The sequence below is a fragment of the Psammomys obesus genome, unplaced genomic scaffold, assembly GCF_907164565.1.
Source record: "Psammomys obesus unplaced genomic scaffold, mPsaObe1.curated_primary_1811, whole genome shotgun sequence".
Taxonomy (NCBI): domain Eukaryota; kingdom Metazoa; phylum Chordata; class Mammalia; order Rodentia; family Muridae; genus Psammomys; species Psammomys obesus.
Genome location: NW_026590571.1, coordinates 15,565 through 31,194, shown reverse-complemented (window position 1 = coordinate 31,194; position 15,630 = coordinate 15,565). Strand labels below are relative to the sequence as shown.

General features: G+C 34.4%; 1 protein-coding gene across 1 annotated transcript in view; it reads left to right on the top strand.

Moving 5' to 3' along the window:
* Positions 1–11,617, top strand: part of Tmem47 (transmembrane protein 47) — a 320,951-nt gene extending 309,334 nt beyond the window's left edge. Inside the window, exon 3 of the mRNA XM_055607937.1 lies at positions 8,512–11,617. Coding sequence (XP_055463912.1) covers positions 8,512–8,690 — 179 coding nt within the window. The 3' untranslated portion in view covers positions 8,691–11,617. The remainder of the gene's footprint in view (positions 1–8,511) is intronic.
* Positions 11,618–15,630: the final 4,013 nt, after the last annotated feature.

Sequence of the window (15,630 nt, the reverse complement as noted above, 5' to 3'; positions counted from 1 at the left end):
CGCATGACCCCAAAAGAGTTGTTGTTTTGTTGCTGTTTTTTTTTTTTTCTGTTCTAAAAACAGCAAACATATTTTTTAAGACTTTTATTTTCTTTCTTCCTACAAGTTTTTTCTTCATGGTAGGCTTGTAATTGATTTGAGCAGTTGCTAGCAAAGCTAAAGGTTAGTCATCATCACAGTCCACTTAAATCATTGCTCCATTTTCCACAACTCTCTTACCAGTCTTAGAAGTCTACATTTAGATCCAAGTATTACGTAACAATACTGTTGATAATAATGACTAACTGAACACCTACCATATGCCACAATGTGAGACACTTAAGCATATTCTAGTTCTGATACAACAACTGTATTATCAAAGAAGAGATAGGTTCAGAAAGATTAATTAAGATCCCCCACATACACACAATTATCCAACCACTATCTTGGAGAGCCAGGGTTTGCATTTAGGGCATTTATCTGACATAAAAGACTAAAATTCCTGAATCATCTTACAGAGTACTGTCATCCAAAAAACAAACAAACAAACAAAAAACAGACCACAATCAGCCTTGAGTTCAGTTTTCAACTAAAATGTTTCCTCCTCTGGCTGTCTTCCACTTTCCAGATTCCTTATGTATGTTGTCTTTACTTCTCCATTTGAGTCTATCCTGTAAAAGCAGTTGTTCTGTCTCACAGGAACAATACTCTTTTAGGAAGTCAGAAGCTTTAAATGTCATAAAGACTACAAACTGACATACTAAGTGACTCATGTGACTGAAGCATAGCCCATAATGGAAGCTTCCTGTCTTTGTTGTGGTTGACTACTTCAGTTTCATTTTGTATAGCTGACAGTGATAGATTTGTTGAGATTCTGATACCTGAGATTCAATTTTCCCTAGTAATGACTTAGTGAAATCAAAAGGATTATTTCATTCTTAGTTCTCCATTGTCTGCTTTTGTACACCACTGATACTTAAAATGAGTGTTTTCTTTTGTCCCTCATGGATTTTGAGTTTAAATTACAAAAAAACAGTCAGTCTACTATAATTCAGAGTTTAGATAACATTTCAATAATTCATTATGTTAATAAAGATACTCCCTTTTTGTCATGTCTGCAAGAAGCCTCCTGTAAGTGATTATATGGAATGATGACTTTTTCTCCCACGATATTGCAATTAAATTTTATTTATGAGTTTCCCCTGTTCTCTGATTAAAAGCTTGTATTTTCTACCTCTTGTCATCATTTCAAAAGTTACTTAGAGGTATTGGCAGCGTTTTTTTGTTTGTTTTGTTTTTGCTTAAAAATGATTCTAGCTTAGATTCCAAACTACACAGATGTGCTACACACAGGTCCTTAGACACTGTTACTTCCCATGTATCAATGTCCTACTCCACTTTGTTTATTGCATTTTACACTAATTTCAAACAATTACTACTTTCAGAGTTACAAATTTAATTAATTGATAGCCTAATATTCCATTTGTAGGAAAAAAAAAGTATCTTTGTTCTTCAAGTTTCAATTTTTTTATAGTCTATATTTAGGAACTCAGCTGGAAGGTCTATTACCTTTAAGTTATCTCCAGAGTCTACTTCTTGTTTATCTGCAACATGATTATTCTCTTAGTCATGTTAAGGCCACAGTTGTTTCTCAAATGTCATAACTCAGTCCTTAAATTTTGTGTTTTGTTTTATTTCTCACTAGTAATATCTAACTTAAAAATGTAGCTGTGTGCAAAGTCCTCCTCTGTGGCCTAACAGACTGCTCCTCCCCTGGGGGGGGGGTCAAACAGCCTGCCCTTGAGATCCTGTTAGAAATAGTCCGTGTTCCCCTTACTTTGGAAAACTACTTGGTTACTGAGCTACCACGGGCCACATCCCAGCAGAAGTTCTAGGTTATATCCATAAATGGTCCTTGGTTGAGTGTCAGTCTCAGAAAAGACCCTGTGCCTGAGAAAACAGGGTCAGATGAAAGGGGAGGAGGTCCTCCCCTATCAGTGGACTTGGAAAGGGGCAGGGAGGAGACCAGGGAGGGAGTGTGGGGTTGGGGAGGGAATGAGGGAGCGGGACACAGCTGGGACACAGAGTTAACAAAATGTAACTAAAAAGAAAAAAAAAAAAGAATGATACTTTCTAGTTCCACAAAAAAAAAAAAAAAAAAAAAAAAATAATTATTATTTTTTCAAAAAAAAAAAAAAAAAAAAAAAAAATGTAGCTGTGATTCTTTCCTTTCACTTCTAGAATTGAGATGTCATTCTTTCTTAGACATTTTATTATAATTTCAACCTTTCTTTTCCAGAATACCCAATCCCAGCAGTGGGGGTACACTATCTGCTCTTCTCTTATATGCAACTTTCTCTTCTCTGACCTTTCTTGTCTTCTCCCACCCCCATCCCCCTAGGATCAAAAGCTCAAAATGTTTACAAAACAGTCCTTTATTAGAGGACTCCTCTCAGGACAACTGTTAGGGCTCAAGAGAATTCTGACAAGGGGTAATAACAGACAGACTGCTGAGGAAGGAACCAGGTCTTAAGGATAGGCTGGATCCCCACAAGACACAAGCCTAAGTGAGCCCTGCTGGCTCCCTGGGCTGCCTGAGTCTGTGTAGTCTGTGGTAGTTTCCTGTCTCTCCCAGCTTCTTCAGCAGATCTACAAAGTAAATTTTCTTCTCCACGAGGATATTGTGGCATTTGATGACAATGGAGACCCTCTAGGTTATTATAACATCATTGTGTGGGACTGGAGTGGACCTGAATGGACCTTTGAGGTCATTGGCTCTAGTTCATCGAGACATAAATAAGATGAAAATCCAGTGTCATGGGAAGAACAGTCAGGTAATGGGGATATGGTCACTAGCCCACCTTAGTCCCCAGTGTAGATGATGATACATGGACACCTACTGACTCCTTGGGCTCTGTCATTTTGTCTATTTAATTTTTTTTGCATACAACCATAATAGTTCCACTTCTGAAGTATGAATCTAGTCTTTATTTCTTGCCAACATGCTTCCCACAAAAGCAGTCCCCAAGACAGTGGAATCAAGGCCAACCAACTCTATTGGAGAGTTAAAAGAATGACTACAGTAAGGAAGCAAGAAAGTGAAAAAGTCTTCTGGAGGACAGTCAGAAGAGGAAACATTTTCAAACCCATTGTTTTTGAAGCAGACGCAGTTGGATTTTAGTCCTTACTAAGACAGGTTTAGAAACTGATACAAAACACATAATTCAAGAGTTCTCTCATTGGAAGAAGAGGGCATTTAGGGTATTTAAACATCAGTTTTTATGAGTAACTGGTAGATGCTCTTGATTATGAGTAATGGACTTTAGCATTAATTCTCCGGAACTTCCTATTGGCGTGTAGGCAATCAAAAATTAATTTGAGTTACTAGAGGCAAAGAAATGTAAGTGGAAGTCAGTTTGATGTGTGACAGAGTGGCAAGGATGACATTAGCAGCTTCTGTAATTGCAACAAAAACATCATCCAGACCATAAGAAGTACTCAGTAAATGTTTATTGAAATGTTAAAACATTTCCTCGAAGAAATGTTGAGGATTTTGAATGCTTTCACTGACAAACACCTATTTAAAACTAGAATCCAGATAATGGGTTTTATGTCTGTAATCCCCGCACTTGGGAGGCAGAGGTATGATGATCAGAAGTTCAAGATCATCCTGTGCTGAGTCAGGAGAATTGACACACGCTCAAGACCAATTTAGCGTACATATCAAGTTCCCCTTTCAAGCCAATAAAACAAAATTAAAATGCACATAGAAATTATTAGCTTAAAGTTTCTCATATTTCTAACCACACAATTTCATATTCATAATTTTCATGACACCTTTTAAAAAGGAAGTAAATTCCAGATTGCTTTAAATTCTGAAATGTTCTGTAAATTTCCCAGTACTGTATCTGATGAAGGACACAGAATACCCCATACAATGCCCATTATATTTATAAGACATTTCACTGACTGGTGGTAAGATAGAAATATAGAATGATGTCATTTCTTATGCTGCAAATGTTGGTTCACTCTCCCTCTTGCAGAAATTTCTAAAAATCAAGGAGGCCTTTCCTTTTTAGTATATGTTCTATTAAATGAAGAAATTTGTGTTTGTCATTGTATGTTTATATTTTTCTATTGCATGTATTTTTCTCTGTTGGTCCAGAAAAATTAACACAGTTCAGAAGGATAAATCATTTTGGGGTAATTTTTTTTTATTTTTTATTTTGTTGCAATACAAGAAAGGTCTAAGCAAGCTCTTCAAGAGAGTTTGCCACTGGAACCTTAATGGGATTCTATTTCCACATGACTTCTACCAGAAAATTATTTCCCTACATTTCCATGGCTACTCATATTTTTCTAAATGAAACATATTGAAATGAACCTTTAAAGCAGCCTCAGTGAGCACCTTACCCTAGGGCCTGGCTGGTTGCTTTTTTAATAAATTCATGTTGGTTATTATTTCCCTGCTCAAATTTCCGTAGCCTTTAACACTAACTTTGGTTTTCAGGTTGAGACCTAACCAGGAACTGATGCTTGATGATTTTGTTTGGGGTTTTGTTTGTTTTATTTTGTTTGGTTTTTACCCATTCTACCATCTTCTTTATTGGCCACAGCATTGGCATCTTTATTCAAGAGGCACAGAAATTATACACTGTCTGTTCCCTGAACATTCTTGCTGTGTTGACCTGCATCACCATTCAGCATTCATATCTGTGCTTGTATAACCTTCCCAGAAAATTTTTATTCAATTGTGAATCTAAAAAGCAGCTCTTACCTCTTTTTCTGGTCCTTTTTGGATTTTAGTAGTACTTGATGTTATATTCAGAGTATATTGCTTAGTGGAATGATTGATGACTTGGTATGTATGTATGTATTGATTGATTGATGCAGTGGCCCTCCAGTACATGATTCTCCTGCTTCGGCCTTACCAGTGCTGGCTGCTATCATAGGCATGCACTATTGTGGCCTGCTTTCTAATTGGTGTACATTTACTGATGGAGTGCCTATGCATGAGAGTAGACACTTTGTTTTCCTTGTTATCAATAATTCCTTAAACCATATAGCTTAGAAACATGCAGATTTGTTGAATAGATGAATTTATCAGACATTTTTTTAAAAATGTCTGATAAATTTTAATTTTTTTAAAAAAAAATGTCACTCACATTCCTATTTTATTCATATCCTGGGTACTCTAGCTAATATTTAGTGATGAGAGTATAAAAATATAAGACAAGCCTTTAAAAGGCAGAGAAAACTTTGCTCAGTAACTAATGTTTGTTTTTGTACATTGAATGGTTATAATTGATTCATTAGTTTTAGGACATTTATAATGGGAGAGTTCCCTTTCCTTACCAAGGCAGAGAGCCAACCAAAATTTTACATTGCACCACTTAATGTTTAGAAATAGATGAAGTGAGGTTACTTCTACTGTTGGCAGAGGCTTGACTGTTATCTAAAAGTTTAAACCAAAAAGAAAGTGTGGTTTCTATTTTTTGTGTCAAGATATTCTCCTTTTTCCTGTTTATCTACTCTCAGTAGTTATGTAGAAGAATGGCAGGCAGATTCAAGCGCAGGGTGGTATTGAGCTAACAAGCAACCACATTGGAAATTCTATCTGGATCCAGATAGGGTACTTGCTCTCTGGTTATTCTCATGGAGAGCATGATTTTGAGAAATCATGCCCTACTTCCATCAGTTTTATGCCAAAGGAGATGAGTGCAATGTAGACTTGCTAGGATAATTAATTGCATTGGCAATGTGATCTTTTTAAGTTTAATAAAGTATCAAAACTATAAGCTTGTGTGCCTATACATACTGCACCAAGGTTTGTTGTATTTAATTGTATATATTTATTGTTCTTGAAGTACTAGATATTGTAATATTTTAATAAGAACTTGACAATATTCATGTTAACAAAAATTTTGTTTCTTATGTCAGGGTTATCTTTAATTTATTTTTCAAAGGTTGAGAAAATAAAATACTTTGGGAAAGAGAAATATTGAGTTTCTTTTAACTTGGCTCTACCATTGTAATGTGGACAGTGTATAACTGAATGAGTATGTCTGAAATTTTTTGGTCCTTTTATGTTTGTCTCAACCTAGAATTTAAATGGAAAAATCACATTTCTTGAGTGTTAAAGCTACCATAGTAGGCAAATATAGCATTCTAATTAAATTAATTTATACATTCTAATTAAAATAATTTAAATAAAATAGAAATTATATATATTAGTTGATCCAATAATAAGTTATGAGTTTTAAATGGGTGACTTCATCTCCTGTGTAATTCAGTGTAGTGACTCTCATATAATAATACCCACAGAATATATGTCACTTTAATTTTAAATAGTTAAAACAAGCCTTCCCCTTCCTTCCCTTTCTGATTACTTGGTTTGTTTTATTAAATATGACTCATCACGTTTCCTCTTTACTCCTGATTTAGAACTAAGAGCCAACTAGAAACTAAGATCTAAATTTTGTTCCTGCTATAGTATCTTGGCCTAGCTTTTTTTTTTTTTTTTTTTTTTGGATCATTATTCCTCATTCCTTCATTGACTTAATTTTTTTTAAAGCTGGTGGGAAATATATGGAAATATATGTAAGATATAATAGAAAGGGTAAAATTAGTTGTGGCTTCTTGACAGAAAGACATTTGAATCTCTTTTAAAGATGAGAGGTTTGGACTGTGTGAGAGGGAAAAAAGTGAAAGTAGTTTCTAATTAGAAAAATAGAAACAAAGACATCAAGATAAGTATTTGTTAGTTATTTGTTAGTCTCCTTTTAAGACTCCTGTACCCTCAATGTCCCTATATCCCTACCCCCTCTTCTTCCATAAGGCTCCCTACTCTCTGCCCAAAGTTTGGCCTTGAGTCTCAGCATCTGCTTTGATCTCTTTAGGGTCCTGTTTTCTCTCTTCTGCCACTTCTGGTGTCTATCCTTTTTGCCATTCTGAATGAGATTTATGCATCCTTTCTAGGGTCCTCCTTAGGGTTTAGCTTCTTTAGGTCTGTAGATGGCTATCCTATATTATACAACCACTTGTAAGTGAGTGTATATAATGTGTGTCTTTCAGTTTCTAGGTTACCTCACTCAAGATGATCTATTCATTTACCTGAAAATTTTATGATCTTTGTGTTTAATAATATTGTGTAGATGTATCACAATTTCTGTATCCATTTCCTCCACTGTGAGAAATCTAGGTTGTTTCCAGATTCTGGCTATTACAAAGAAAGGTGTTATGAACATAGTTGAGCAAATGTCCTTATTGAATGGTGGAGCATCTTTTGGGTATAAGCCCAAGAGTGGTATAGCTGGATCTTGAGGTAGTGCTATTCCCAATTTTCTGAGAAAGCACCAAATTGATTTCCAAAACTTTGTACAAGTTTCCACTCCCACCACAATGGAAGAGGTTTCCTCTTTCTCCACATCCTCTAAAGGATGTGTTGTCACTTGAGTTTTTGAACTTAGGCATTCTGATGAGTATAATATGGGATCTCAGATTTGTTTTAATTTGCAATTTCATGAGACTAACAATGCTGAGCATTTCTTTAAGTGTTTTTCTGTCATTTGATATCACCCTGTTGAGAATTATCTGCTTAGCTCTGTAAAGTATCTGAGCTCAGAGGTCCTACAGAAACTGATGCACCAACCTAATACCATGTATGGAAAGGACCTAGATCCCCTGTTCAGATGTGGCTGATAGGCAGCTCAGTCTCCATGTGGATCTCTGAGTGAGGGGAGCAGGGGCTGCCTCTATTATGAACTCAGTTGCCTGCTATTTGATCACTCCCAGGCGATGGAGGAAGAGGATCCAGGCAGTCCTGATGAGAATTAACAAGCTAAGGGCATACAGCAATGTTGGGAACTCCCCCTTTCAGTGCACTAGGAGAAGGAGATGGGGAAGAGGGAAGAAAAGTGGGAATAGGCACAGTTGAGAGTGGGGACTTCAGTCAGGACATATAATGAATAAATTATGAAAAAATTAAAAATACAAGTCTTTATAGAACAGTGGGATTGGTCTGATGGTTGTGAACAAAGGTACATTGTAAATTGTAGGTTGCCCAGATTTAGCACTAAAAATGGCGAATTCTTCAGTTCCTTATATATAGGAATAAAAAACGAGGGTTTAATTCTTCATTGAGGCCACAATTTTAGCTCTTTATAGACTTTGTATAAAACAGTTTAGAGTAAATAGCTGCTACCTGTCATTCGTGATAGTTGTACATGTGTTTGCAAAGCAAGAATCACTACTATGTATATTCATGAATTACTGTGTTTTACTAATTTCAATAATTGCTAATAGCAACTCATGAGTTATCAATAGGGCAAAGATTACAGTATTGTGAGAGTACCTAAGTAAAGAAAAGCTGGTAATATTTTAAAGAGTATTATTTAGAATTAGCAATGCTTTTAGTTTTTTACTTTTATCTTATTTTATTAAAAAATTCACTCAAAAATTTTATTTTCAAATACTTATGCTGTTTTATTTGCTGTAAATAACATCATAATTTTGTTTGCTTTTTTTTTTCAGTTGTTTTGCAGGTCTGCAGCCTGGTGCTTTACCCAATCAAGTTTATTGAAACAGTGAGCTTGAAAATTTACCACGAGTTCAATTGGGGTTATGGCCTGGCCTGGGGTGCAACTATATTTTCATTTGGGGGTGCCATTCTTTATTGCCTGAATCCTAAGAACTATGAAGACTACTACTAAAACAAAGTGTGAAAACACACACATACAGGGGAAATCAACCATCAAGAAAAGTTTTATGTTGGCATCTTTTCAAATACTATTTTCTAAAACACTTGTGGCACATCAAACAGTTTGCTCAGTTGATTTTATATCCTTCACCTTTGGGCTGTCAACACCATAATCAGCTTTTATATCTCTTTTAGGGACCTGTACACGCTAAGAGTGCTGATTAGATGTAGGCACACACTGCAAACTTCAATATACTCATGCTATTTTTCTTGACAAGTGAATGGTCTGTATGACAGCAACCATTTTGAGAAGCCTTTTGGAATGAGAATTACCATAGTCTTTTATTGCCTGCAGGAGAGCAGCTGCCATAAACAACACTTAAAAGTTCCTTTGCTCTGACAAAAATTCTACTGTTGGAGCTCTTATCACTTGTTTATGTCATACAGTGACTACATTTGTTATTTGTTACTTGCTTAAGTGAGCTTTTGAAAAGCAAAACAGCTCTTTAGACATCTAATGAGAATCATAGATATAACTGATTAATTCTACCCTTAAGAATATTCTTTTAATAGAAAGTCATAGTTTGCTAATATCTCCTAAGAAGGAAGTTCAGGTTTGGAGATGTGTTTTCTATTATGCAGTTAGACTAGTATGCGACAGTCTCCTGTGGAATGGGGACAAATTGAGGCTGTCTGCTTTCTCCTGGGGCAATCAGAAAGAAATGTGCATGAATTGCTTTTGTACCTGTTTAAATCCTTTACCAAATTTTGCAGAAAACAATTGTGCATATGTTACAAGCTTATTTTTATAGATCATGGGCCATTAGTATAACTGGTAATAAGTTGTTCATTAATCCTCCACATACATGTACTTATCATGCATATAATCAATACTTGCTGTAGTGAAGGAATTTGAGTACTAACCTTGTATGCATTAGGAGACTTAGATTGTTATTCACAGTTAGTTACCATACAAAATTTCATATACCTTAAAGCTTTTGTTCTTTCTTCTCTACTAGATCACTGAAAGTGTTAATAGAATTGCCTAAGAAGAATAATTGAAATGCTGTTGATCTGAAATTTAGTGACTCTTTTATAAGCATCATAGTTCAAAAGAGAGTAGGAATTAGGATGATCACTTTGTGTAAAATCCATTAAAATACAATGCTGCTATTTTTGCAAGTATTTTAAATGTCTTCATTGTAAAAGGAATTGTGATAGATTTTTATAAATGTCTAAATGTCTCAGTAGATGAGTAGAACTTATTCAGTTGTCATCTGGTCCTCTGAAGTTAACTGATGGGCTGATTTGTGCACACAGGTATAATAAATTTATGTTAGGGAAATCATTCACTGACTGTTCCAAGAGAAAGAAAAAAATCAACAATAAGGAATAAGTGTGCAATGAATATCCTAGTGCAAACTTGTGTTAATTCTGTTTATTATAAAAATCTTGATAGTTTATGTATAATCCTATTTTTATATAAAATATACAATTCTAATATGAAAGTTAAAAATGATTATTTTTGTTAACAAAGACACTAAAATAAGATTGTTCTCATTTGACCCTCATGAAAATAGAAAAATTGGGTAAAAAAAATAAAAACTTTAAAATGCATCTATTTGCTAAAATATTATACAATCCATTAGAATCTGGACTGTGTCAAATAATATTTAATACTTTACCTTCCAAAGCAGACTTCTGCCTTCAGCTTATCTTAAAACTCTTTGCCAAGAAAAACTGCCTTTCCCTACCCCTAAAGTATTATATTCAAATGCCAAAAACAATTGTGAGTTTTCTATGGAATCAAAGTAAATATGAATACCTTAGTCATTTTTATTTTAGTAGTGATAAAAAATTATTACATGCATTTTAGCTATCAAGCTTTATAAAAATATGTGATTCTATGAAGAATCACAAGGAATTAAATGGAGGATTTCCAGAAGGGTATTAGTATTATAGAATATTTTGAAGCAGATTTCTTAAAATCATAAAATCCGGGGCAGACTCTCTTATAAAGTTCATTGCATATTGTCAGAACAGTGTAAGGAATGTGATATTTAGATAGGGGTTTCAGCTACTGACCATGGCCTGTTCTGAGATTATCTCTTTATTCTTGAATAATGGAAGATCAGTACTGTGGTGCTGGCATCAGTGAGGTTTGCTGGAAGATACACTGTGCAATTAGACAAATATATCAAGAGAATTATGGAAATTTCATTCTCTGTCCACTTGACAAGCCAAAAAGTGATAGACTATGATACAGGTTGAAGCACACTTATTTGTCGTCTACTAAAATGTAGATTGCTTCTGTGATTTTTCTCCCTTCCTAGTTAAGGAGCCCTACCTTATATTTTTACTATCACTAATATTAGGAACTTTTTCTTTACTAACCAAGTTTAGTACAGCAGGAAAATTGTTATTTCTCGTCTAAAGTAGTATTATGTCTATCAAAATAAACACAAGTGACAAATACAGCTACAATAGCATCATGTCTTAATAGCTTAGGTTTGTTTGATGTTCTCTAAGCAGAGTTGTTAATCATGAACCCATGGTTTATCTTAAAGAGATAATAGTCACACACACAGAGATCATAACAGTACTCAGCAGGGCTAGCTATTCTGATTTCTTGCACAAGTATTTAGCTTTTTGTAAGGTCAACATGTAAATTTTGAAGACAAATATAGAGAGACTTAAGTGTTTGAAATATAAATGATATATATCGATTAGCATGTACCTGTATATTATTAAACATGCGGTGAACCTCATAAGTGATTGTCTAATTGTATGGCTAGCAATGTAATTTATTCAGACTGTATTTTTGTATAGAGCAGCGCACACTAACCTATGCCTCTGTGTCCTCCTTAATGCCTAAAACTGTGCCTAGAAATTTCATCTTTCTTAAAGAAAATAAAATATATTCAGTGCTGTTTTGTGCTATTAGTTTCTCTCCTGCTTTTCTGTATTTATTATTTTTTAAATATCTGACATCTTTACTACTTAAATATGAGTTTAAGGTATCCTGGTTTCTTTTTCTTTTTCTTTTTTTTTTCTTAGTAGTCATATGGGAAAACCTGATTTTCACTCTAGTGATTCTTCAGTGTGGAACCCATGATCAGTTCTTCATTTCATGATTTTTGTAGTTGACCTGAAGTTATCTATGTGGAAAAAAATAAAAATAAAAGTGGTTTCACTGATAATAGTCACATTTTGTGTCTTCTCTTCTTTGTAAACACTTTAAAGTAATTTTGTAACTTGTCTGTCTTTAGTTCATTTTCTAATTTAATATATATATATATATATATATATACATATATATATATATATGACCCAGCATAATGTGACATTTATATAGTTTTATTTTCAAATGATTCATTTTTATTTATTGTACAATGCAATTGATTTCTCATTTTTGTTCAAGTGGATCACTTTGACTTTATCTTTACATTTATTTCTCCTATCTTAGTTTCCTCTACTCCTTCCCAAATGCTCTTTTTTTTTTCTGGGGTGTGTGTGTGTTTGTGTGTGTGTGTGTGTGTGTGTGTGTGTGTGTGTGTGTGTGTATCTGTGTGTCTGTGTGGCTATGTGCTATGGAGTGATCCTGGGGCCCCTATACATTCTAGGCAAACATTCACCAAGTTACACCCTCCAACCAAAAAATTTAGTTTAATTTTTCTTACTTAAATTCCAATCTATGGTCCTTCTTATCCTCTGCAAGTGAGTCAAAGATAACATCAGGAAATATCATATTCGTGTTTTGAAGCTATTTACATTAAAATGTACAGAGAGGAAATGTAATGTAGACCATCACATTTCCATACACTATGGAGATATGATATTTTTGTGTAGATTTCAGTGTTTGCAGATTGTGTTAATGCCAAATTGTTTGATGCCCTCTATTAAACAGTCCCTCTCTGTATCCAGTGTCAAACTGTAAATAGGCACATAATTTTATGAAAAAAACTAGAAAATTAAAATAGGAACTGGCCACTAACAGTTTGTATGAAGGAATAAGTAGAATCATCCCTTCAATTGAGCAAACTTTTTAAAACACAAGTTTGAATATAAATGTATTTGTCACAGTTTTTTCAAATCACATGAATCTTTAAATTTAAAGTATTTCCAGTTTTTCTGCTAAGAAAATGAGTATAATATTTAACATTCCAAACTCAAGAGAATTTTATAAATTCCAACATTTTCTAGTTTTTTTTTTTTTATTTGAGTAGTTTTCTTAGTATGACTCATTTAATGTATTATATTTTCAATATAAATGCTTACCAATTTCATGGAAAATTCTCCTAAGGAAAAATCACCTTTATAAACAGGCCTTGCCTGGTAATTATGCATGAACTAGTTTCTCTGAACTTGCAGATATGGAAACAAAGCTTCATTGGATATAACAAGGAAAGCAAATCGTTTAACTTTGGAGGCCTCATTGTGAACATAAAACAGGAGAGCAATTTCAATTTGTTTTTTGTTTTTTGTTTTTTTTTTTTTCATAATGGCCACGTAAAATGAGCAGTCATTTTAATTAAGTCAAGTCTGCACTATCAACAGTGTTCCATTTCCATAGTTTCAGTCATTTTATTTATCAAATAAATTGATGGCAAAATTGTGTATCCTGCAAAGTCCCTTAAGACATTATCAAATTTTCATTTTAGAACTTATTTTTAATGGGGTTTCAGAAGTGCAATTTCAAATGACGTAAGATTGAAAGTTTATTTATTTATTTATTTATCTATTTATTTATTTATTTATTTATTTTTATTTTTTTTTTTTTTACACAGGCTTTTATTCCACAATTCATTAGTAACAAATGCTCTGACAAATTTTCCATCTCAGGAGCCCGTGAAGTTAGAAACTCCCCATGTTACCATTTCTTTTACTAGCTCTGTGGATTCGATTCTCTGACCCAGTTGCTCTAGCCATGATTTTTTTTTTAATTTTATTTTTCTTTTTAGTTACATTTTGTTAACTCTGTGTCCCAGCTATATCCCGCTCCCTCATTCCCTCCCCAACCCCGCACTCCCTCTCTGGTCTCCTCCCTGCCCCTTTCCAAGTCTACTGATAGGGGAGGACCTCCTCCCCTTTCATTTGACCCTGTTTTATCAGGTACCTTCAGGGCTGGCTGCAAAGTCCTCCTCTGTAGCCTAACAGACTGCTCCTCCCCTGGGGGGGGGGGTCAAACAGCCTGCCCTTGAGATCCTGTTAGAAATAGTCCGTGAAAGTTTAAATAAAAGTTAGAATTTGGGGTTAGCAGTCAGTATCTTCACAGGAAGACTAATTTATTTGAATGATTAAAATCCTATGTCAAACTTTGGAACAAGATTATAACAACATAACCTCTAAAGCCAGACTGAATATCCAAACACTGCATAATGAAATGATAGAAGTTTCTACTGTAAACAATTTGGTACTCCATAACAATAAATAAACTATACTCTGAGCAAAGGTGGTATCTCATCTCAAGTGTAAGATGCACCCTCATCCATGTGAAAATTAGAGTACGTACAGACACTTGGAAAAATCTGTATTCATCTTCACCAGCTAGGTGACTCACATTTATATTCCAAAAGCAGATCTAAGGGATCCAAAGTTTAGTTAAGAGAACAGCAGCTGAACTGTTCAAGTGGAAAGGATAATATATGGTGTTTCTAAGCCAAGATTAACAACACACAAAGAATAGTCTTCTTTGTGAAATGAAGGCTGTGTTGAATAGTTCACCACAGAAACTCAGTTTTGGCAGGCAATTATTTCCAAGTTGAATGACTTCATAGAATGGCTATAAAAGAAACTTGGAACAAGTACTGGAAAACCATGTAATCAACCCACCGGAAACCTGGAATACTTCATTCTACATGTGCCAAACATTGATGAGCGCTCTCTCTCTCTCTCTCTCTCTCTCTCTCTCTCTCTCTCTCTCTGGTGTGTGTGTGTGTGTGTGTGTGTGTGAGAAAGAGAGAGAGAGAGAGAGTCCATATGTGAATTTTTACATGACTGAAGAGACATCTGTTGGTGGCCTCAGAATATTACCCTGTAAATGAAAAATAGCCAGGCATAGAGGTAAAAGTAAAATATTTCATGTGTAAGGTGGTAGTACATTCAATTGCCTCTAATTTTTCTTTGAGTTCATCATCATAAGAAATATCAATAACTCATAGAATGCATTTAATTTTTAAATGAAAAGATAGACCACAGGTTTTAAAATGCTTTGAGCTTGAGAAGTGTCTCAAGATTGCTAGGAATGGGAAGCTAAAATGTTAGGTCTAAATGGTGAAAGAGTACTATCCTTGCTGGTTTTTATAACTGCATATTAACTACAAAAGTCGATAATGCTATAATGCTAGCAAATTTTCTATGTAGGCTTCTGTACTACAAAACTACTTTTGTAGTGTAAGCCCCTTTTTGCTTGTACTCTGGGATAATGTGGCAACTTTTAGCATAAAACATGGGTTTTCAAGTTATCAACCCTTAGGTGATTCTTCCTGTTAAATATTTAGCTACTATGGTTCTTTTGATTTCAGATATGTAGTATATCAAATGAAAGCATGTTGTAATAACAGTTTTATAGCATGGTCTTGAAAAATGTGCTTCTATTTGACTCCAAGCTCTGAATTCTTTTGACCCTTGCACATATTTGCCATAAATATGACAAGCTGTTGAAATCCTTATTGAAAAATAGGTTTATATGCAGTTTTCAGTTACATTTTCTGTATGAAGACTTGGTATTTTTAAATGCTTCATTATTTTTTGTTTGTTTGTGTATGTTACTTTATTTGGGTTCTTTTTTTATATAGATGTATTCATTCCTTTTACACTCCTCCATTCTCTCATCTTGGTCCCACCTTCCCATCCCCTTCTACCCTTCCCCTTCTTCTCAGAAAATAAAATCTCCTCTTACAAACCCACCATGGCCCATCAAGTTGCATCAGGACTTAGTACATCCTCTTCTA